General features: G+C 33.0%; 3 protein-coding genes and 1 long non-coding RNA gene across 4 annotated transcripts; 1 reads left to right on the top strand and 3 right to left on the bottom strand.

Annotated features, from left to right (window-relative positions):
• Nucleotides 1-1,416: 1,416 nt before the first annotated feature.
• Nucleotides 1,417-4,464, bottom strand: LOC110805431 (uncharacterized). Its single transcript, XR_002538011.2, has 3 exons — nt 3,936-4,464; nt 2,900-2,972; nt 1,417-2,304 (listed from the first exon to the last, which is right to left on the bottom strand). It is a non-coding gene; the product is annotated as an uncharacterized lncRNA (long non-coding RNA).
• Nucleotides 4,465-8,927: 4,463 nt separating this feature from the next.
• On the bottom strand, nt 8,928-12,165 carry LOC110805429 (glyceraldehyde-3-phosphate dehydrogenase A, chloroplastic-like). Its single transcript, NM_001426491.1, has 5 exons — nt 11,799-12,165; nt 11,412-11,522; nt 10,431-10,735; nt 10,062-10,306; nt 8,928-9,943 (listed from the first exon to the last, which is right to left on the bottom strand). Exons 1-5 carry the CDS (start codon nt 11,838-11,840, stop codon nt 9,441-9,443), a joined length of 1,206 nt encoding a protein of 401 aa, NP_001413420.1. The 5' UTR covers nt 11,841-12,165; the 3' UTR covers nt 8,928-9,440.
• Nucleotides 12,166-18,725: 6,560 nt separating this feature from the next.
• Nucleotides 18,726-20,045, top strand: LOC110805421 (uncharacterized). Its single transcript, XM_022011024.2, has one exon. The coding sequence runs from the start codon at nt 18,726-18,728 to the stop codon at nt 20,043-20,045; it is 1,320 nt and encodes a 439-aa protein (XP_021866716.2).
• A 2,363-nt stretch (nt 20,046-22,408) lies between these two features.
• LOC130471469 (NAC domain-containing protein 17-like) lies at nt 22,409-23,885 on the bottom strand. The gene is made up of 3 exons (XM_056841613.1): nt 23,814-23,885; nt 22,865-23,039; nt 22,409-22,821 (listed from the first exon to the last, which is right to left on the bottom strand). Exons 1-3 carry the CDS (start codon nt 23,883-23,885, stop codon nt 22,409-22,411), a joined length of 660 nt encoding a protein of 219 aa, XP_056697591.1.
• Between the last annotated feature and the right edge of the window lie 2,244 nt (nt 23,886-26,129).

Raw genomic sequence — 26,129 nt, 5'->3', positions numbered from 1 at the left:
TCTGGTTGTCATCGTATCTGGAAGACCATCAACTTCTTCAATCACCTCATGGAAGAAAGGGAAGAAGGAAAGGGGAGAGCAAAAATAAAAGCTAGAGGAAAAGAAACAGAAAAAATATGAGTTGATTAAGGGGTTAATGGGTAGGCAAATTAGAGGGTTAACAGGTTAATTAGATGTTAATTAGGTAGATTAGGGGTTTATAATGTCATTATGTTAGGTTATAAATAATCCCATCGTCATGCGAAATAAACCTATAAGATGAACTCCAAAAGCGTTTTTAATCAAATAACCTCACCTCCTGACTTATATATTAGAGATGATATCATGAAAAAAGTTATATATTTATCTGTTAACATGATCATAAGTTTGAGTAATAGTGTCTAGTGAGGACTATTGTTGCTTTGGTATGCTGTGAAGTTTAGTTTTGTTGGTAGCTTTTAAGGGGTTTTAGGTTACTATTTCCTACTATAGATTATGGTGTGTTTATTAACCAAAAAAAATTAAGGCAAAATGGTTGTATATTGTTGACTTTGTTTAGTCTTTGTTACTTAACTTATTGTTGACTTCGTTTATTATGTTTTTAGGAATACAACACACCACGAGATGAGCCTTTCACCAATGAACAAGTTGATTTTGTACGAAACATCTTATTTAACGAATAACTATGTGATGGTTTGAACCAATGTATTACCAAAACATACTTTGTATATAGAAATAAATATTTAGTAATGACACGATATTTGGTTTTAGTTGGTTTTGTATTCTAACTGTGGTAATTTTGGGGTTATTTGTTAAGGTGATGGATGATGGAGTTTGGGTTTGTTGGTGTAGTTGGTTATCAAGTATTGAGATGTTGTTTATGTTTTACAAGTGAAATGCAAAATAAAAATATTTGGGTTGTTTCCAAATATAAAGGAAACTCTGCTAAAATTAGTACTTAGTTTGGGCTACAAAAAGGCAGAATTTGCTATATTTAAAGAATATTTTTTTTCTTAAAAATCATTTTCTGCATTTTTATAATAAAATAGCAGAAAATATATTTCAAATTACCCGCCATAACAGTGCCAATTGATGCATTTTGTGACTAAAACTTTATGCAAAAAACATTTGTATTTACCGCATATTGTGTGAAAAACACTGCAATTTACAATTTTTTTGCAACATTTTTTTGGCGTAGCAAATGATATGTCACATTTGCAGCCTCCAACGTTGCCGCACCACGATAAGGGAGGTCAAATGAGGCAAATCCCCTTTATTCTACTAGTATTTTGGTAAAGAAACTCAACCTAAAAGATGAACTTGAGGATGAACACTAAGAACATACCAAATTGAGTAAAGAAACTCAACCACAAATTATGGACTAAAAACTCAGAAATTGTAAAGAAAGAAATAAATGAAAGCAATACAAGATTAAGGTAAGAAATAATACCAGACTTGAATCGAAAGAGGAGATCTTGCTCCTAAAGTGCAGAATTTGAAAGAACAATAAAGCACATTAAATCTAAATTAAAGAGTTAAACTAAGAAAGCAATAAAGTAGTGAGAGTGTGCAACCTAGGAAATTCAGAAAAGTCAGAGAAAACTACACTACAACACACTCTACACCTATGAGATTCAGGGTAATATTCTATTTATACTAAGGGGAACATGTGCCCAAGAAGTGGATTATCCGTCAATCATCGCACAGTCTTCAGCAGGTCTGCATGGCCCGTACAACAGGGTCGTGTAGTTTTGCGAAAGGTAGCACAATAGGTCTTATATGGTTCGTGCGACGAACAATGCATCAGCTCTACATGGTTTGTGCCAAATTCGCACGGTCTATGGCACCCTGCTATCCTTAGGCTACATAGAGATATAAGGGTTGCACGGTCCGTACAAGGAATGTGCCTGTGGCTAGTTCACTTATCTTCTCCCGTGCATAAACATCATGCACTCCTTAGGCCAAAGATTCGACTTGGTGGAATGTTTCTACACTTTCTTCTCCTTCTCCGTGTAATCCTTTTATGATAGTGATGAGGTAGGGTGTAACGCCCCGACCTCTAATTCAAGTAATTAAGCAGCGGAATTGCCCTAATTTGGTCGGAACATTACCGCCGTAACTCCCTCTTGGGAATTACAAGGCTATTATCCTCATAATACGTTTATAAAACTAATATAACTATGTTCTATATTAATATTCAAAAGTGACTTACATAACTTAGTAGAAAATTCTTACTTGAACTTAGTACAAATTAAGCTTAAACTAGGTGAGCCCTAATAAGACGAAATCCTTGCCACTAATCGCATCCGCCGTCCCGGTCGACACCTAAAACATAAAACCAAACGGTGAGCCGAAGACTCAGTAACGTACTACTCTAGCAACGTAAAATCATTTCAACTCATTTTAGTTACTAAAACAGGGAGAATAGAATATCATAAAACATTTAATAAAACATCATATTAGTTTATTTGTAAACTTTTCTTTATTAACATACTAGTTGTTGGCAAGTATAAACTGGTGAAACGTCTTCCACGATGGACCGATGTCCATAAGAGCCTGTGCTCAACTGTGGGCCTGTGCCCCTGGATACATGCATGACCGAAACTGTAATTTGTGAACTGAACTGCTACTGCCAACAAAACTAGGTCTTTCACTTTTATTTATCATGTTTTAATTAGTTTTATAATTCTCAACCTCTGTACTTCAGTTGAAGTAAAATAATTCTTGAGATCAGGTGATCAATAAAACATAATTGTTTCATGGTTCTCATAAATATCATATAAATATGAAATAGTTTACTCAAAGCATATTTCTTTCCCGCAAATCATAAAACACGATAAAAATGATAAAATAAAATGTAACATCGTAATTTTATAATCTCATTTAGAAGGGACTTGCGGGTACTAGCAATAGCCGTTACCTTAATTTCGTGATTGGCTAGGCTTTTTCTTTAGCCTTGATTATCGTCCTTCCTGAGCTCCGAGGGTCGAGATCTTTTTGAAAAAAGTATTTTAAAGTTAATACTTACTACTAGTAATACTAATAATAAGTTAAATACATTTTCTTTTCTTTATTTTAAATAAATAAATAAAATAACATGGTTAGCTTTAAATTGTTAGTACTGCTACGTATTGGTAGCATTCTTGATTGAAAGTAAACTTTGAAATAATCAAGGCCATGATAATTTTAATAGAAACTAAGGCCCACCAACTTTCCTAACATAAATCTACAAAGTACTGTAACAAGCCCCAATAACAATGTCTTACTTTGAAAAGTCAACTATAAGGTATTAAATCCCACATAATTTTTTGGCAAATTTGTGAAAAAGGACCTTTTATAACACAAATTTTGCGAGAAAGGACCTTATATAATTTTTTTTTATGAAAACACTTTAAAGTAATTTTTTTTGCGAGAAAGGACCTAAGGGAAGTTTCCGGCATTGACTGAGCTTTTCCGGCCATTGACTTGCACGTGAGCAGCACGCGTGGCTTACGTTGGCTAAAGGCACTGATTTTCTCGAGTCTTGAATTTTCAAACTTGATTTTATTTCGATTTTTTTTTTCAACTTTAGGTTTTAAAGCTTAGAATTTTGGAGGAAAACTGGGTGTAATTAGCAAAATAAAGCTACACGTGCTTCTCACGTGCAAGTAAATGGCCGGAAAAACTCAGTCAATGCCGGAAATTTACTTTTGGTTGTGTTTCACAAAAAAAATTTACATTAAGGTGTGATTTCACCAAAAAAAATTATATAAGGTCCTTTCTCGCAAAAAATTTACATTAAGGTGTGATTTCACAAAAAAAATTATATAAGGTCCTTTCTCGCAAAATTTGAGTTATAAAATGTCCTTTTTAACAAATTTGCCTAATTTTTTTTATTGGAAATAAAAGCCCATTTAAAACTTTACCAAAGCAAAGTTATGAAATACCGAGGAGCAGGCCAAAGCAAAGCAACTCACCGTTTCGCAAAACAGAAGAGCAGAGAAGGAAAAAGGAGATCGGCTGGTAACTGGGTGCATGGCGTCTGGTCGGGACCCGCACACACGAGGTGGCCGGATTACTAGGCGAGGGTGGGTGGTAGCAGAACGCCGGCGGCAATGCCGGTGATGGTCGCTCGCGGTGGTTTCCGGCGATGCTCTCTGTTGTTCGAACAAGATTAAGAACTTATGATTTTAATTGGATTTTGAAGGTAATCTGATTTTGTATCTCTTTTGTGATGAATGTGCCTCTATTTATAGGGGCTATGGTGTTCTCTGGTTTCAACAACGCAGCTTAATTGTGTTGACAAATGGAAGAAATGGAGAATGAGAATTGCTGATTAAGATAGGCTACTCTAGTTTTGGTCTTTAATTCTATAGGTAGGTTGATGAATCAAGGAGTTGAATGAAAAATGGTGAACACACATCAAAAGCTCATGGTTGACTCTCATAGAGGAGATGACACGGTTAAGAAGAATAGCAGAGAGTGTTTATTGGTCTTTTGACTGAAATAGGGGCATTTTGGCAATTAGAAAATTTTTAGATTTTTAATTCTCTTTTTTCTGAAATTTTACTACTAAGCTTTAACATAATTTCTAATTAAATCTTAAAACCTGAAAATAATACATAACATTAAAACATTTAAAATTTTCAAAATATTCATTAATCAGGTTAAAGATTAATTAGAAAGGTTAATTAAAATAATTAGCATAATTAAATCAAGTTTAAAAATCTGGGGTATTACATAGGGTGATCAGGAGGTCGCGAAGCTACAATCGTTCCCATTGACGTGGTCATTCTCTCTTTTGAATTAGCGGGACATCCATACTCCTTGCTACGCTCTAGCTTGGCCCAAAAATAGGGAGAGGTCGTGGAGTTGTACGTAGAAAACAAGGAAAGAAAGACAATAGAATAGGAATAGCTATAAATGCCACCTATATGCAACTGAACTGCGCTAACATATACACAAAAGATTTCATATTGGCTCCTAAAGTTGTGCAAATTACAAGTACATCAAACACCCCCAGATTAAACTCTTTCTCGTCCTCGAGTAAGATTCATAAAGTGAAGCTCGATTGAAGCAAGAGCACAAGGATGAAACCTTAAGGGTTCGGACCACTTATGTCTCTCATCACAATATAATATACAAAGCAATCATGCAAGCGAAAACATGATCAAGACCAAAGGTAGTGACAACATCCAATTCCATAGGCAAAAGCATACACAGAAGTTAAAATAAGAAAACATGTTTTTAGTGTCATCCTAAGGCCCTGTTCTTTTGAGCTGAACTGAACTTGACTGAACTGAACTGAACTAAATTGAACTGAACTGAACTGAGCTGAACTTAACTGAACTGAATTGAACTGAACTGAACTGAACTAAACTGAACTGAACTTAACAGAATATATTACCGAAATAAATAATAAATAATAAATAATAAATAATAAATAATAAATAATAAATAATAAATAATAAATAATGAATAATAAATAATAAATAATAAATAATAAATAATAAATAATAAATAATAAATAATAAATAATAAATAATAAATAATAAATAATAAATAATAAATAATAAATAATAAATAATAAATAATAAATAATAAATAATAAATAATACTCCCTCCATTTCTTTTTGATGTATCCATTTGGAATCTGGGGTGGTTTTTAAGAAAATTGGAATCTTGGTTTGTATGGGTATAAGTGTAATGATTGGGTGTAAGAGATTATAATAAATAAAGGAGTGAGAAAATAATAAAGAAATAAGGTAAGAGAGATGAGTGATAATGATGGGTGATAAAGGAGGTGAGAGAGTGGGTATATGGGGAAGGGAAAAGAATTAAATATTATGGGTGGGGAAAATTAGGTGGGAATATGGGTAAAATCTTTAGGTATTTTGGTAATTAGATATAAATGTAAGGGTATTTTAGGATAAAATGTATGTCCAAATATAGAATAGATTCTAAATGGATACAACAATATGAAACGCTTAAAATGGAAATGGATACAACAAAAAGAAACGGAGGGAGTAAATAATAAATAATAAATAATAAATAATAAATAATAAATAATAAATAATAAATAATAAATAATAAATAATAAATAATAAATAATAAATAATAAATAATAAATAATAAATAATAAATAATAAATAATAAATAATAAATAATAAATAATAAATAATAAATAATAAATAATAAATAATAAATAATAAATAATAAATAATAAATAATAAATAATAAATAATAAATAATAAATAATAAATAATAAATAATAAATAATAAATAATAAATGATAAATGATAAATGATAAATGATAAATGGTAAATGATAAATAATAAATAATAAATAATAAATAATAAATAATAAATAATAAATAAATAAATAATAATTAATAATTAATAATCAGTAAATAAAAAAAATAAAAAAAAATTAAATAATATTTAAATAATAATTATTAATTAATAACTAAATAACTATATAATAAATAATAATTCTTAATAATTATCTGTAATTGATTACTCAATAATTACAATAAATGATAAATATTAATAATAATAATAATTCATTTTTTATAACTAATAACTAAATAATTATTAACTAATAATCCGTAACTAATTAAAAAATAATAATATATAATAATAATTATTAATAAATAATTAGTTATAAATAATAATAATAATAATAATAATAAGTAATATAATAATATAAATATAAATAATAAGTAATATAATAATATAATAATATAACTATAAATAATAATATAAGTAATATTAAAAATAATAATAATAATATAATAATAATAATAATAATAATTATTATTATTATTATTATTAAATTAAATTGAATTGAATTAAACTGAACTGAACTTAATGCTCCTGAACTGAACTGAACTGAACTGAATGCTCCTGAACTGAATTGAATGCTCCTGAACTGAACTGAACTGAATGATCCTGAACTGAACTGAACTGAACTAAACTGAACTGAACTGAACTGCCAAATATGTCCTGAAGCTGAAATTAAGCCAAAAAGAACAGGGCCTAACCCCACCAAGATCACTGAAAGAGTTCCTATCGGATCTAAAAATTGTGCAAATTACGAGCACATAAAACACCCCCAAGCTAAACTCTCGCTCATCCTCGAGCAAGATTCATAAAATGAAGCTCGATTATTGAACATTATGGGTGGAGACCACTTATATCTCTTATCAAGTACTGAAGGAAATAATGCCCTTGGTCCAAGTATGCATTCAATGATAAGTCTAATAAATGCGGTTCAGTATTAATTAATTACACAAGTTAATAATTCAGTAAGATCAAGTGAACCGGATGCCTAGCTAGAGGCCGCTTCAGTTCAAGTGGAATTAATAATATTAATCCAAAGCTTACTCTTGACTGGACCCGTAGGGCCACACAAATAGTACGTGAACGGATCAAGTATTTAAGTGAATTAAATACTCCATTAATAGATATTCGGAATTGACGGATCTCGGTTCCAGTGGGAGCTGAAATCGTCAAAGGCAAATTATGAATACTCCGGAAACGATGATATTGCCGGAAACGGAAATATGGATCGTATCGGAAATATAAATATTATCCAAATTCGTAGATGTTGCCGGAAACGGAAACATGGTACGTATCGGAAAATATTATCGGAAATGGAAATATTGCCGGAATCGGAAATATTGCCGGAAACGGAAATATTATCGGAATCGGAAATATTATCGGAATCGGAAAATAATTTCGGAATCGGAAAATATTAAATATTTGTTCGAAATGGAAATTAATTCCGGAATCGGAAATATTAAATATTGTTCGATTCGGAAATGAATTCCGAAATCGAAAAATTAATCGGAAGCGCGTCGTACGAAATAAACATCGGACGAGCTTGCTAGACGCAAGGCCCAGCACGAAGCCAGACCTGCGCCTAGCAAGCCCATGTGCGCAAGGCAACACAACAAGCCAAGGCACGCAGGCCCAGTCAAGCAGCACGCAAGGCCAGGCCCAACGCGCAAGGCAACTGGCGCGCCCAAAGCATTGGGTTGCGCGCAGCGCTGTGGGCCGAGCTGCTCCGTGCGCGCGCGCGTCCAGCACCCCTCGTGGGTTGTGCGTTGAGTTCGTGCATGCATCGAATCCTTAAGCGATTAGGATTAGATAAAGATTAATTTACCTAAAGTTACTAGAGTTAGTTGTTTAATTAAACAATAACTTATTAGTTTTAATTAATGTCTAATTCTAATAGGATTAGATTAATTGAAACCTAGTAGACTTCTAATTCCATTATTCCAACCCTATAAATTGGTGATGGCATTCACAATTTATGATCAATCAAATTCAAGTATTCATATAGTTTTAAGGTCAAAGCTAAGATAATAATTTGCCACAATTATTCGAATAACTTAAAACCTTAGGTTGAATTCTAGTTAATTAAATCTAAGGCAGATCCGAACGTGCTGTGGACTATCTACGGAGGGACTACACTTGGAGTCCTAAACTTGTTCTTGTTCGGTTCGGGAGCAGCTAGGGAGGGCACGCTACATAAGTATGTATCCGAAATTATGCTAATTGTTATGTGGCAATTAATTTGGATTCCTGGCTTTATGGTTTTTCGGCATGAAATATATATGCTTTATATGTATCATAACCTAACAAGTACATACAAAGCAATGATGCAAGCGAAAGCATGATCAAGTTTAAAGGTGGTGACAAGATCCAATCCCATACGCACGAGCAGACATAAAAGTTAAAATAAGAAAACATGTTTTGAGTGTCTTTCTAAGGCTTACTAAGCCTAACCAAGTTCACTTAATGACATGATATCTTCTATCGATGTGTGTAGTCAACGTGCTTAAAATACAAATGATTCATCCTACTTTAGACTTGGTCTAATTCTAGAAAATGCTTGCAAACAAACTATACAGGTAAAGCTTCAACAATAAATGAGAGGACAATGCAAACATGCTTTGCAAAGTGGGCTACGATACATAACATGCTAGTAACCATCCACTAGCTTCAACTTACACTTTCCTTCTCTTTAAGGCACTCATACAAACAACATTATGGTATCAAATGGGGGCATGGAGATTCGAACCTGAGAACTATTTTACACAAGCCCTCAATTTTAACCAATAGGGCAAGACATCATTGGTTATGATATTTAAGTAGTAAAGTAGGATACATGTTCTAATATATTGCAGGGTAAGAAAATAGAGTCAAACATCAACCGACGATGTGGAGCAATATAGTTGCCCATCTTCCACAAAGCTAGCAAATTAAGGATTTAATTTGTTTCTCCCACATAATATTAATATATGCATAAACATCTGAATTCTGCTCTATACAAATTTGGAAAGTTATCTCTTATTACAAAAAGATGAAAACAATTAAGTAGTAGCAACATGGGAAAATTGGTGATAATTGTACGTACTAAGTATGATGAATGAGAGAAAAGAGTGAGTTTGGTTTTGATTAACATGATAGATGAATTTACTGCCATTTGTTAGCAACAATGTCAGCAAGATCAACAACTCTTTGAGAGTAACCCCACTCATTATCATACCATGCAATAACTTTGACCATATCATCTCCCATAACCATGGTCAATGAAGAATCAATAGTTGAGGAAACATCAGTGCATCTGAAGTCAATGGACACAAGAGGCTCATCACAGACTGAGAGAATGCCTTTGAGTTCATTGTCTGCAGACTCTCTGAAGGCAGCATTAACTTCTTCAGCGAAGGTTTTCTTGCTGACTTGTACGACAAGGTCTACCACAGATACATTTGGTGTTGGAACACGAAGAGCAATTCCGTTAAGCTTTCCCTTTAGGTTAGGAAGGACTAATGCAACAGCCTTAGCTGCACCTGTTGATGTTGGGACAATGTTCAAACATGCTGCTCTTGCACGTCTAAGATCCCTGTGGCTTGCATCCAAGAGTCTTTGGTCTCCCGTGTAGGAGTGGGTTGTAGTCATGGTTCCCTTGATGATGCCTGTCAATTTCATCACAATATACGTGTCATTCAATTCCTGGTGTCTGTTTTAATATAATGTCATAGATAGATATGTATATTCAGCAGATGATATGATTAAGGAGTTGAGTATACGTACCAAATTTCTGGTCAAGAACCTTAACAAAGGGAGCCAAGCAGTTAGTGGTACAGGAAGCGTTACTGATGATGGTGTCAGCATGGGTGTAACCTTCCTCGTTGACACCAACGACATAGGTTGGTATGTCACCCTTTCCTGGGGCAGTGATCAACACTTTCTTAGCCCCTGCTTGTAAGTGCTTACCTGCACCATCTCTGTCTACGAACACACCTGTTCCTTCAATAACCAAGTCTATGCCCATGTCCCTGCAATTAAACAACAACATTAATTCACACCTCCTACGTACAATATATATATATATATATATATATATATATATATATATTATGGAAAACACATACATAAAAAGGTGATCGAATGAATACTGACCCCCAAGGAAGGTTGACAGGGTTTCTGTCAGAAACAACTTTGATGACTTTGCCATCAACAGAGATTGCACTATCCCCAGCAGTCTTAACATCAGCATCAAATGTTCCGAGGATGGAGTCGTACTTTAGAAGGTGGGAAGCTTGTTTCACACCTCCAGTGTCGTTGATCACCACAACATCAAGGGGAGAGTCCTTCCTACCATGCCAACACCTTAGGAAATTCCTTCCAATTCTTCCGAATCCATTGATTGCTACCTTCAATTTTGCCTCAACTACTCCATTCTGGCTACTTCTCTTCCCTCCAACCTTAAAATATATAATGCACAAAAATTACATCTTAGTTCTGGTAGTTAAGCCTAATCAAAACTATCTTACAAGATTTCGATCCAGGTATTTCAACTTAATTAGTCTTATGATATACTCCAAGGCGCCTTCTTACCGTTTTATTTCCCTATCTTCGTCCTAATTTTAGGCCAATGTGACTCCTAAAAAGAACAACAGGGGAATTTAAACTAATTCTTAGAACATTCTAAAATAATGAGCCACTCCCTTGATGATGCATTTAAATTTAACATTTTATTATGAAGATCCAGGTGTATATATGTAATGTTTGGAGGGTAATTGTGTTATTTCGATTCGTAATTTTTAAAACTACTCAAAACACTATGAAATGATAGTCGTGTTGATTATGTAGTTTTAATTAATAATGCGACAACTAGATCTAAATAAAAGTAGATAGTATTTGTATTCAACATGACCTATTAGTTTCAAACGAAGGGAATAACAAAGTAGCATTACATGTCAAATTAATACTCTAACAACTAAATCAAGACAGATGTATAAATTACATCTGATCAAATACAAACCTATTAATTCCGAATGGAGGGAGTAACAACTTTATACTTAGATTCAAGATTAAAATCCCCTTCCTGAATTGGACATATAAAACTTGAACCAAAAGAATAAAAAAGAGTAAACTTACAGCATTAGTTTGGAAGGACACAAAAGCCATCAAGTCATCAGAGCCCTTGCGACCAAAGGGAAGGGAAGAGGTGTGTAGACCAGAAAATTCAGAAAATCCCTTGTTGTAAACCTGTCATAATTATATTTTACATTAAAATAATTAAAAAGTGATGCATACAAAAATACAATATAACAAAAAGTTACAATGTCACACAATGACACTAAAGATCAATTGATCATAAAATGTGTGACACACACAGACACATTGTACCGGATGAAACTTGACACCGATCAACAACGGAAGTGATCTGTGTCAAGTTTCAAAGTGTTATTTGTGAGACAATAATCAAGCTAATTAATTAACTTAATTGTTACTTGGTAAGAAAGAATAAGAAGAAATAATAACCCGGAGAGACGGGTTAGCGATAGAGAGCATGTTGGAAGCCATGCTCTTGAGTCTTGAGTCTTGAGTCTTGAGTCTTGATGTAGCAGCAGCAACTTAGACAGTAGGAGTGAAGCAGTGGAAGTATAAGATGATGTTATTATGTTCAAGAAAGAAGACGTTATTACAAGCCATAAAAATATCAAGATAAGATAATTGATAGCCTCTCGATCAACGTATGGTTCTCATTTTATTTTCTACAACCATTTCTTATTCTGTCAAATCTTATTGGTTTCCACATACTCATTTTAAGTGGGCCAATACCTCACCTATTCTAAACTCAACCTCTCTTTTGTTACCCAAACTCTCAACCCATCAATTTGTCCAAGATATTACTTCCTCATTTTCTTATTAGATGACACTATTGGGTTTTTATATTATTAACACAAATTACACAATATCTTTTGACTTCCTTTTGTGACAGTCATATATTTTTAATGTTAGATTCGTCTCAATAAATATTTTTTATATATTTTTTAATCCATAGTTAGAGATATTAATGATTAAAATCGTGTATCAGCAAACATGCCTAAATAATCGTGTCATCTAAAAGACGGATAAAGTATTATTGTTGGATTTCTTTTCAATAAAAAAATATATAAATAGATACAAGTATAAGTTTATTTTCTTTCTCATTTCCCTTATTTTGGAGTATAATTTGTTCCAAAATAATACAGTGTTGAATCAGTTGATTAAGGTAAAAGGTTAATTAGTACTTCCTTCGTTTCAAAATTACACTTTTCATTTTAGTCTATATCATAGTGTCTTTTACATTGTGTTTTATTCTATTTTTCGACATTAAAATTTACTACCTTATCCTTTCTTACCCTACAACATTTACAATTTTTCTACTCACTTTATCTTACTTTATTTACTTTTTCTTTACACTCACCTACTTTTTTATACATTTCTCTTACTTTATCTATATTTTATTATATCCATCCACCTTTTACACACTTTTCCCTTTTTATCTTAATATTTTTGTACAAATAGTAAGTGTAAATATCATTATAAAATGGAGGTAATATAACGTAAATATTTAGTCATACCCGTCTAATAAAATACTTAAATATTTAAAATATAAAAACATTTTAATGTAAGAATGTAAGAAACACACCTTGACCATTGAAAGTACTCGAATACGAAAGAATTTTAATCAAACTAATACGACAATATTACAACCCCAAACCATTGCATTCCGGTTTAAAACAGAAAGGATTTAGGTTCTGTTCTTTTAAGCTGAATGAACTAAACGGAGTGTTATGAACGGGACAGGACATTATTAAACTTAAATAAATAAATTTCTTTTTTTTATATAATTTAATTAATTCATTGATAAAAAATCATACGACATTTGCATAAATATTTGAATCTAACAATCGAATAAGAAAAAACTTCCTTTCACCATACGATCATAGTATATCGAACATTTTGTATACCCCTTTTATATCACTGTGATTTACAATCTTTTTCGTCGATGGGCTCTATACATATGTTGTACCCTTTATAAATATGGTTTATGACTAATTCGTCTGATTGTAGTTGAAATATTGACATGCTTTTCGATCCCACCCAAATATTTATCAGAGAAACAACCTAAACTAAACTAAACACACAAAACTTAACTAGAATTAAACCCACCATAGGGATACTTACCACACTGTGAATATATAGTTTTATTGAGATCAAATGCAAAAATAGAAATAAAATTGAGTGAATATAGTAAAATAAAAATTAAGAAATTTGGTTCCGGCTTAAGAAACCCTAACTTTTGTAATCCCTAAAAAGATAAGGAGAAGTGGGAGAGAGAGAGAACAAACGAACACATAAATAAGTAATAAATAACAAATAACAAATACGAACAAATAACAAACACTACTTACGTTCCTGGAAGTTTTTTTACGCTTCCGATTTAGTCTGTTCCTACACTCTACTTTATTACATTTTTGGCATATAAATTTTACATTTATACTCTCGTTTTTTCCCACCACAACATCTAACTTGCAATATTTTAGTATGAGAATTCACCACAACTTAGCCACTCACAATACTTTCATACAAGTTTTTCCTCTGTTTCACCATAGATGTATCATTCTGACTTTTTATATTGTTCATACATTAACTTTGACATCTTTAATTACATATTAATAAAAAAAATTAGAAAATAGATATTCTGAAAATATATATATTGATATTAACCCCAATAACAATTAAAAACGCAAAATTTATATTTACGTATTAGACTAGTTTCCTTTGCACACAATGCGTGCTTGTAATTTAAAAATGCATATACAATAATAATTGATTCTAATTTTTACCTTTTGATTGAGATTTTTCCGTACGTTTAATATTTGGTGATTTGATTTTTTGTGTAAAATTTATTTAATATATTTTTCTGATTTAAGTAAAGGTAAAATGGATAATCATTTTTGGCGCCGCTTCCTTCGTTTCGAAATAATAGGAACACTTTGACTTTTGACCTATTCACAAATGTCAATTTGACTATCATTTGTGATTTATGGGTAAGAAAAAATATAGTCGTGTGGGGTCTTGTTTGATTCGTCATATGTACTTTCGGAAAAATAATTTTTATAATTTTTACGAATACAAAATTAGAGATATTAATGTCAAAAAACGTGAAAAGGTAAGTTGTCTCCATTATTTCGAAACAAAGGGAGTACAATAGGGATAAATATATTCAAAATTAATAAATGAATATTTTGAAAAGTCAAAATGTTGCATCTGTTGTGAAACGGACGAAATATTAATTTGCGCCCCCTTATATGGTTGGACAATGTACAACCACTCATTTTCCCACTTATTGGCATGCAAATAGTAAGTGTAAGAAATTTTGGGAACGGGCTAGCTAGTACTACCTCTGTTCCTAAAAGTTCTTTACGCCTTGGAATATGTGTCCAAAGTATGAAAACTTTGACAGTAAATTCTCACTATTATAATTTGTACCTTATACTTTCTCAAATACACACAAGGAATATAACTCTATTTTAGTTTATTAAAAATATTTTCTATTTATAAATTAGAATTTACGAGTAATTAATAATACTCCTTAAACAAATTTAATCTCATTCGTGCGTTACACGGATCTTACGCTAGTTTTATTTATAAACGAGCTTTAATCCACCATATTTATTGTTGTGGAACAGGTCAATATAAGAATATAAGATAGTGTGTTCAACGATAATGTAATCAAATCACATTTAGAGTGAATGAACATACAAATGAACCTATTACATGCAATGTTAGAAAGCCACATAGCAACAAAAACCCAACATATATGAGTATATGACCACATATTTGAACAAACCAACAAAATAAAACCCAACCTAAATGCAAGATTTATGTGGTCATTTCAGATAAGATGATTTGTGTTGTTTTTGTTACAAATTCTAAGCAGTTGTGACTTGTAACCTCAAAATGGTCAAGTTCACCACTTATCCTATTAAAATTATAAAAAATATTTTTGAATTATGCTAATCATATCTCTGGTCCTTCCCAGCGCTACTGAAAATGCCTTAGTTTGGGTCTACATTATTGTCTAGTAACTTTCTGGGAAAGAATATGCAAATAGAGAGTGTTTAGTTCGATCTTCTAGTTTGCTCATGAGCTTCAATCTCTAGACCGCGGGTCGATTCCTGATCTTAGCAATATAGCAGAAACAGAAATTGTCTGATACGTTGACAAGATTTATTGGAAAAGCTTGAATATCTTGTCTGCTTCAAAATCAAATGATAACTTTACTGCACAAACCAGAACTTCACTTACAAATGAGGCAAACATCTTATGATAGCTCATTAAACATACAGCTCAGTTATTGTTGTCACACGTATAAACTGAGTTCGTTGTATCTTCTCTACATGGGTAACAAGGGATGCAGAATTCATTGAATAGTATAAGTGTATTAATTACCTTGAAGAACAACCGAAATTCTTTTGAATTTCTGACCTTGGATTGAGACATTCAATGAGTTTGAGTGTGTTAGAGTCAAAGGAATCGGTAAATGGGCTACATTTAATATAGGGAATAGAAGGAGTTTATATGAGTCAGGGGAAAGAGGGTTATAAAATGTAACAGATGTGATTAATCCAATCCCTCACCTTATAAAATATAAACACAAAGGGGATGACCCGCTGACCCAGTTTAGTCTGTAATCAAGTAAACTGAAACCTGTGCCAGAAGGAAGTAAGGAAACTGGAGATTTGAACAGAACAATAGCATTTTTCCAAACATGTCTCAGAGGCAAGTCCTCCTACAAGAAAATGAACAAAACAAATCACAAACATCCAAAAATTAGCACAAATTTAGATATGGTAATAAACACAAACTGAAACACTCTTAACAATATCATTCACTCCAAATCATTTTGGGACTAAGGTTAATATCAAATAGGCAGAATTACAACCTATTTTCATGGATGTTAATCCGACCTATGCATTCATCCCAAAGGGGAGAGGAGAATTTGTTTAATGTTGATGAGAGGCTTTCAGAGGGCTGTGTTGTTGTCTCTACATCGGGACATAAATAATACCCTACATAAAGTTGTGAACCGTAGTAATTAGTAGCACTTAAAAGACTAAGATGTTTTACAGTTCTAAAGCATATTCAAATCAGTAAACCACTACATATAACAAGAATAATTTATCCCTCAACATACACCAATCCAGCAAATAACAGCTTGCATGTAAGTTGTAACACAGAATCAAGATTTACTATCGCCTTTTCAGATTTCCTTTTTCAACTGCAGACATAACAGTGGTAGCAAAAAGTTCTATAGTGGGGTTGAAGACTTGAAGGGCAGAGAGTAATCTTCTACAAAACTCATATATACGATAGAAATCTTCTGCATACCATTTCTAGCTAGTCTCAACTCTCATCACCACGATATATTAAATTGTTTATCATACTTGTGAAAATAAAATAACATGGATTTTTCATGCAGACATGCCCTATCCATTATTCAATCGTAACATGTAAACTTTATACAGTAGAGATTTCCAGCTACATCCCTGAGTGTTTGTTTCCTTGAACAAAAATTTGAAGAATTGACAAGGTCATTAGTTGTTATCTATAGTATGAAAAAGTTAAAAGTATTTACACGGTATCAGGTCCATAGAGAAATTATTTGTTCAAGAGTAGAGAATACTCAATATGAAATAGAATTAAGTGTAGCTATCCGGCCTACAGTACACCATACCTGGTTTATTTTAAGACGTGAGTTTGAGCAATGATTGCGGCAGCATAACCAGTTCTTCACATCCCTTGATTGTAAGAGAATGGAGGGAGGTCAAACGCTAGATTTGGAAGAAACTCCAAGCTCAAGGAACAAAAGTTATGAATTATGATGAAGGCATCCCATTCTCATCTTCAAGACTGCTGACTGCTTATATTGGGGTTATCCTTTATAACTAGCATCTCCACTTCAGTAAGATGCTCCAAACCCTTAGATAAATCTCCCTAGATAAAACTCCTCAGTGTTCTCAGAGAAGACGAGCAGCTGCTGAAAATATCTTCAACTTGTGACAAATTCGATCTCCAGCACCTTATCACACATTATCTATCTCACTAACAAACTGTAGATCCTCCATAGGTAGTGACTTCAGCCATGCAACGTTGTCGGTATACACTGCAACGCTGTAAACAGGGTTTGAGCAACAGACAACATTGTTCCCAACTCCATTTGTTTCATATACACCAGATGCAGATAAATTTTGTAATGCAACTACTCCGTAATTAGGAACCTCATTCCACCCTCATATCTCTTTCCTACAACAGATAAAATGCACAAAAGTCCAAATTGTGGGCATTAGAAGTTTAGAACTATGTACAGCAATGCTTTTAAATTCAAATAATTGGATAACAGATTAAGTAGTACGTTTAAAAAAACATTGAATAACAACAAACAATAATAAGAGTGAGAACCGACAAGTGAACTTCAAACCAGCAGATAATATATGATATTCATTGAAATGCTTACATTTAATTTTCTACATAGTCACTCCTCACAAGTTCATAAAACGTAAGGTCATCAATTAGATTCTGTTCATTTGCATGAATTAGGAAGAGCAGATAATGCTAACAATGTGGGTTTGAATCCAAACAGTTCCTCTACCAAGTAATTATTCAGGTAAGGCTCAACTTATGTATTACGGAGGAGCTTATGACAAACTGCTCCTTAACAACAACAACAACAACAATATTACAATATAATCTACAATGAAATACTAGCACCAGTTTGTTGAGTATCAGCACCTATAAAACATATCACTAACTTTAACTTATACAGCTTTATGAATACTTTAAACCCGAAAATACCTTGTTATCATCCCGGCATTATCAGACTTCACAATTCCGTCCTTTTTCTAATCGTAAATTAGACTCCTTATAAATGTTTGTTTAACCCATAGGGTTGTCAACAGTCAACCCTTGTCAAGTACACTAAATAGAGACAAGTTAGTTATACTTTTTCAACTTACCATAAAAGTCCAGAATGTATAATCTGTCAACAGACAGTAAGTGGCCAATTATACTCCGTACCATATTACCGGCTTACCGTGCTCCCAAGAACACCATACTGGCAAATCCAGAGCACGGTGCTATGTCTAAGTCGGCCCACGTTAAAATCATCACAATCTACTGTTACCTGAGAAGAAGACATCACCAACTGAATATGTTCAACTAAATTTCTGTCTGCTAAGTGCTAATTATTAGTATGGGTAGGAAACAGAAAAGGCTGATAAACAATGCAACTACTTTTGAAAAGACAATATCAACGGCTACATTTCTCACTAGTTTATACAGATTCATATTCCCATTCAGTCACTCAGCTCCATTTTTTCAGTTTCTCTCAAATATCATTCTACAAACTTTCTCAATATGGATTCAAATGATCCAAACCCCAGAAATAGTCAACGTCCTAAAACAACTCCAAATACTGGAAATCATCCAAACCAAATGAACCCAACTAATCCCCAACCCAATCCAAACTTTCTCAATATGGATTCAAATTATCCAAATCCCAAAAATACTCAACGTCCAAAAACAACTTCAAATACTGGAAATCATCCTAATCCTCCTCCTCATCATCAGTCAAACCAAATGAGCCCAAATGATCCCCAACCCAATCCTAATTTTCAAATTCCCAATAACTTCTCTCACTATCCAAACCATACAAACCCAAATAATTTCCAACCTAATCAAAATCTTCCATATCCAAATTTCCCACTTTATCCAAACCAAAGAAATCCCAATAATTTCCAGTCACATACAAACTTTCCAGATCCTAATTTCACACACTATTCAAACCCAAACAATTGCCAACCTAATCATAATTTACCCAATCCATATCTCCCTCTTCATCCAAATCCATTTCAACCTAATCAAAACTTTCCAAGCCAAACAATTCCGAATAATTTCCATCCTTGTCCAAATTTTCCACATCCAAACCAAACCAATCCAGATAATGTCCAACCCAATGAAAATTTCAATTTCCCCCCTAATTTTCATACGCGTATGAAAAATCCGAACCAAACAAACCCAAATCGTCCCAATTTTCCAGACAATCCGAACCAAAGAAACCCTAATCGTCCAAATTTTCGACAGAATAGAAAGCAGGCTAGTATTACAAATCGACAACAGAATTCAAGCTACAATACAAAAATAGTTTCTTCTGGAAATAGGGAAGATACCGAAACATCCCGTCAAGAATCAGAACCCTCTCAAGAATCGTCTGAACCAACGAATCCTGAACAAGAATGTACTTCTGAAAACAGTGAACTATCTACTGCTGGTACTCGGAATAAAGCGTGTGAGAACAGCTTACGCAATTCAATTCCAGATAGTGGTGAACTAACTAAAGTCCTTCTCGGGTGTGTACTCGAGGATATGCTTCGGGAAGAGAATAATATTAGTTCTAGTTCTAGTTCTAGTTCTAGTTCTAGTACAGATTCATCCCAATATAAAAGAATGAAATCCGAATTTAATGAGCAGATTCGCCAACTAAGAGAAAAACGCCGGGTTTCACGTCGACAAATAATACGAGATATTGAGGATTATATGATGGCAACGCCTAGCTCTGAGGACGAGGATGGGAACGAAGATGAAGACGGAGACGATGATGAAGACGGGAACGAAGATGAAGACGGAGACGATGATGGGAGCGAAAGCGAGGACAAGGACAAAGATGGTTCTCCGTAGTCTGTATTCTGTAATCTGTATTACAGGAAAAGTTCTAACTTCAACTTTTTTTTTTCAAGTCTTTTTAACTGTGTAGAGTGTAGCACAAAATCACAAATGCATATTTATGTATTATCCCTCAGTCTTTCGTACGAGTATGTTATGTTGTCATGTTCTAAACTATGGTAAACATATCATCAGGTACTGAATAAAAATAAACAACAAATAATTTGTTTGCAGTTTATTATGGAGTATTCTGCAAACAAATTATCTGGTTGTAATTCACACTTATAATTCTGCAAACACACTCCTAACTGCTTCAGACTAATCCAGTACTCCCTTCGTCCCTTAATAGTAGGGTATTTTAAAACACTTGAATTGACTTATTAATTTAACGTGTGTTAGTTGATAGCAGGGTATTTTTTAATATAATTAATGGGAAATGTGTAAGGGGTAGGGAGTGGTGAGTGACGGGTGTGAATTTTAAAATGATTTTTTTGTAGGGAGTAGGGGTGTAGGCAGATAAGTAGGTAAGTGTGAGAAATAATATAATATTGGTAAAAAATTTCATTTATAGAAGCGCTGCAAGTATTAAGGGACGGAGGGAGTATATTACTTCAGAATAATCCAGTATATTATATTAATATGTGTAAATGTTCGAGAACGAAAATGTCTGCTGAGCCTTTAGCATAAAACCGCAAAACCCACAGATAGACTGGGGGTAAAACCAGTCAGCTTACCCCAGGCTTTGGTTGGTCATTTTTATCCTATTCAGCGTATAGTCATCATAACCCTCTCAACTCAGCTTCCAAAATTTCAAACCCCTTTTGCAATTTGAATTTCAAAACTCAGTCCTTTTTTTCCCCCCTTTTTTTTTTCTCTGTGTTTTCGATGTTTCCAAGGTAATACCCAAATGCGGAGTTTGTAGTTTCACACCAAGTCATCTCCTCTCCCGTTTTCTTACATTCCTACACGAAGAGTAGTTTCAAATTTTCTGCGCTTATTGCTTCCTGGTCGGTGTGTTGATTAATCGAATTTTTCTGAAGATTTTTTCATTGTTCTTAGATGGCGATGATACCGAAGTTGAAAGCAAGTGAATTTTAATTTTTTAAATTTGCAAAAATATAGTTACCTGGTCATAGGCGAAAAAATAATAAAAATAATAAAATTTTAATTGTAAATCGGTGAACTGAAAAAGACAATATAATTTTTAAGTTTTTTTTTGAAAAAAAAAAAACTTTTAAAAAAAAGGTTTTGGGTAGTGTATGTGTTTCTTATAATACGCGTTGAAATATGCTCGTATCCAAATTCGAACCCAGGGCGCTGATGTGTAACGTTCAATGCAAGACCAGTGAGACATGAGGCCTAAGCCATTGGTCATTATGGTTCAGATATGTATTTATTCCCATTTGAAGTAACGTATACCGCAATAATTAATTACCATATCACTCTAATAGTTAGGCAATAATTAAAAAAAACAGCTATTATATATAGGAAGATTTTTCAATGGCTACCATAAAATGGTAGCCACCATAATAAAATGAATCTCAACCCTTTATCTTTGTTGACTCATCAAATTATGCTGACTTTTTATTCATGAATAAATATATTTTTTTTAAAAAATAAATTAGAAATCCTCCTCCATTAACTTAACAAGTTCAATCTTAATTTAATTTTTTGATATTTTCTGATTCTTGATCCTGGAGAAACTCCTAACAAACGCCTACTATTCCCCAACGGTCCAATTAAATAGCTCATCAAATTTGATGTTATCCCATAATATGCAATTCTCTCTGCAACATCCACCCCTACCAACTTCTGGCAATAGCGATCGATTTTGAATTGAAGTTTCAGACAATTTACCAAAACCCCGATTAGGAGGATCTCAAATCGTTAATTTCATAACAAGAACATCAATTTTGGATTGATGTTTCAGAAATTTTGTTCATTTTTTTTGTCAGTGATAAAAACTGCTTATAAGAACGTGGATGCTTAGAATATGAAAGTGGGGTATTTTTAATGCATTTATTTTTATTGAAAAACTAATTATAATTAAAAAATAAAATACTTTGAAGTCAGCATAATCAATTTTAATGTATCTATTGTAAAATCTTCCTTATATATATATAGATATAGATTAAAACATAATATTAACATACTTAATTACAAAAGTCACATTGATACATTGACTATCAAAGTTGTCCCTCATGAAATAAAACATGTGTATCTACTAGTTTTAAATCCACAAAAGCAATAAGGGACATAGGAACTAAGCACCAATGTGAAATTAGGAAGTTAAAACTACCCTAATAATTAGTTAGAAATTTTAACACATATTGTCCACGTACCAAAAACATGTCAAACCTCACTAAACACTTTGCGAATTACTGCCCTGAATACATGCAGTAGCTCTTCGCCAGTATTGCGAAGTTGTCGTTATCTTCCTGTTCCTTGATATCCTCGTCCGTGTCCGTATCCCATTCTTCCTCTATAAATGGTGCACCGTATTTATCTGCAGTTTTTGGCCCGAATCCACTTTTTTTATAAAGCTTGCAGAGTACGTAAGAGTCTTGTTGTATATTTCGTTGATGCAATCTTTCATCTCGTAGCTTGTACTCGTGCATCACCCAATCTGTCCTTTCGGAAGTTCTTCCCCTCCTTGCGTAAAAGACCAAAGTTGCAGCTTTTCCTACGTTAGCTCTATGGCTACCTATAACAATTATCCTATCCGTCCCCGTTTTCTTCCAATTTCCCCATGGTGTTACGCGCTTGTCCCTTTTGGCATTCGGGTTGTTTACTAGGGGTGAAAAAGTATCAGATTTGTTCACTTGATTTTACACCTGCCATGCTAGGAAGGTCCCATGGTGCGTGCTTGTACACGTCAACAGTGGCAACTTCATTACCACGAAGATTCTTTCCCTTTACTTTCCTCTTAAGGAAATAGACTACTAATTCCTCGTTCGTTGGAGCGAATCGGTGGCCCGGTTGGTGTTTTCTTTTGTTCAACGTAGTTAGCTGAATTAACAAATATCAAAAAAAAACTTTAAACCCAAAATTTGTACATTTCGTTATCCTCATTTACTATAACTAAGTCCTTTACACATAATTCGAAAATGATATTGACATGTAACAATTACTCACATCCAATTGCTAATTGTTGTCATCAAATATGCACATAGTCTATCTTAGTTTCCTTGGTGTTTTTGTAAACTCAAGTGTGATTCTTTAGTGTGGATGTGTTGCTATTTAGCAAAATTTCTACACTCATAGAGTCCTTGAAATTTTTACTTCCCTTGTTCCCCAAAAATTGACAACCAAATTTAGCAAACCCACTCAATTGTGTTGATTAGATTATTTTATAACTAGACAAATTCACAACCAACTTAGTAGAATAACTAGCAAATATTCATCCTTTGCATGCATTGTTTGATTAAACCCATTTACTCACCAAAATATATACGCATTCCATCACATTTCCAAACCACGCATCACTAATTACATTAGCATTTCTCTAATTAATCCACCAGATTTTATCACCTAAAAGATGTCCAATTTTCATACTTATCACTTAACTAACAAATAATCTCTATTATTTCAAATTTAACAACGATAAAATCAAAGATAAAAAGTTGATAATTCTTTTATAACATGTTCATCATTATACTGTATTAGTTAAATGCACAGATTCCTTAAAAACATTAGCAACCCAAGTTGAAATTATGAAGAAATTCAATGTAAAGTGTTGAGAATTAAGGAAAAAAACTTTAAATTTGAGTTGAAAAATCATACCATTTTCAGTTGTAGGGGATTTCCTTCAGGATCGTTGTTGTTGTTTTGGTTTTCATGATCGACCTCTTCCATAATTGAGCTAATTGATTTTGATGAGAAAGGAGAGATGGAGGAGGAGAGAAGTTGAGTGATGAGCAATACAAATTTAGGAGGAGCTAATTGATTTCTTGCGTGTCTTTTATTTGCTTTGCAATGGGTACTTTTTCTTTTCAGAAATTGAAAGGCTCTAGGCTAGCTAGACTAGGCTAGGCTACTAGCATTCCTTTGATGGGATGCAGTTGTTGACCTTAAGACTTCCACTCCCAATTAATAATGTTTTTGTTCTTATGTATAATTTTATTCATTGTGGTTTATATTAAATAGTGTGTGGTATGTGACTTTAAATAACGGGTCTGTTAAAATTTTACCTATAATATTCAACTAACCTAATGCTACAAATTTCACACGCAAGTTTATTCGCATAGGTAAACGCAAAAGTAATCATTACATGTGTTTTAATTCTTTTTTTTTTCAATTGCAGCAAGAATCTTTTGTTCAATTTTCCACATTACCTCATTGTATTATGTTGATGATTTAAATAATAAAGGACTAATTTGTTAAAGTTGTAAATCATTAAATCAAGATTTCATTGTAAAATGTAGAATAACGCTGAAAAATTAAGTTACACTAACGAAATGAAGTTTCGACAAACTATTTTGTTTCATCTAGATTGAGCACGCTACAACAGAAATATTGCGAAACACTTAAACCGTAACGAGTCAATTAGTCGTCCAAAATCGATAGGATTTGATCCCATCCTAGACCTAGGAACGCTTCATCTTCAACATAACAATTGGTGAGACTTGGCATGGTTGTAGTAGTTGAAGTACATGCAATACTAGAAGCAATGACAACATTATTAGTATGACCCAAATTAGTAACATTTGAGGTACCCCCTTCATATTCATCTTCAAATATAATGGCCCCTTTGTTCTTCTTTTTTCTCTTTCCCTCACGCTTCTTGTGAAAGAGCTTGTAAATGTAGTATGATTCTTGTTGTACGTTTTTTCCGGCTAGTGTATCGTCTTCCAATCTATATTCGTACATTATCCAGTTTGTTCTTAACCCTCTTGGTGCCCTTCCTTCATGAAAGACCAAGTATTTAACTTTACCTATTACACGGGCAATAGGTGAATCGTTATTTTTTATCATTCTATCATTCCCCGATGTCTTCCAATAACCATATTGATCTCCCCTGTTCCTTTTTTCTCCTTTTGGGTATTTTTTTTCCGGCGCGCAGAAAAAAAAACAAAATAACTCGTTATTTTTTTGTAAAGCCATGCTAGGAAGTTCCCATGGAGCATACTTATAAACATCGACTTCAGAAATAAAATGATTTCCTAATGTTTTACCCATAACCTTTCCTTTAAGGTAATACGATACCAATTCCTCGTTTGTTGGTGCGAAGCGGAATCCTGGTTGATTTAGCAAATCTTCCGACAAGCTTGATTGTTCCCGGTCCTTGTAAAATAAATATATTTATTAGAATCGGTTAAGTGTTATACCCACACTCGTTGATTATGATTATTATGCTACACGTAAATGTTAGAATGCTTGATAATAAAATGTAGCAAAATTACATTTTATATTAAGATCTACCTGTAGCCAAAAAATTATAAAATAAAATGTACAAAAACCGAATATTGTTGTATAGAATTAAAGAATAAACCTTTGAATTGTTTTGATCTTGTACCCCCGTTGAGATATCTCCAAGAAAGTCCATGTCTCCCTTTTGTTAGATGCTTTTAAATCTGATGAATAGTGGCTTTTTAAGCTTTAGAAATGAAGTGGTACTTAGAAGCCATGAATTTATTGGTTATATATAGTGTCCCATATTGTTAAGGTGCAAGATTGTTTGGTGCCTTGTCCCAAATAGTGAGACAGTAGTTGTAGGTTTAGGGTCTTAGGGTAGGTCCATTTTTCTGCTTTATATGTTTAGAAATTATTAATTGTGTAGGCAGTTAATCTGATATGTATTTCCTATATTTTTTTTTTGAAAAAATATATCCATGGTATTAGGTAATGTTTTCTTAGGTATGCTTAATTATTAGATGGTGTTCCATGGTAATCTGTTCCCATTTCTTAAATAGGATGTCCAAAAAAGCAACTTAGTGCATGCTTTACGGGAAGGATAAAAAGTGAAAAATAGGCATGCTTGAGGCTATGTTTTAGTTTTTCGTAATACATCTAAGCTTTAATATTTGTCTGAAAAATAATAATATTGGATACGGTGTTTTATCAAGTATACAATTTCATTATTAATTTTAGTACGCATAA

The sequence above is a fragment of the Spinacia oleracea genome, chromosome 4, assembly GCF_020520425.1.
Source record: "Spinacia oleracea cultivar Varoflay chromosome 4, BTI_SOV_V1, whole genome shotgun sequence".
Lineage (NCBI taxonomy): Eukaryota > Viridiplantae > Streptophyta > Magnoliopsida > Caryophyllales > Amaranthaceae > Spinacia > Spinacia oleracea.
This window is presented reverse-complemented; position numbering and strand designations above follow the sequence as displayed.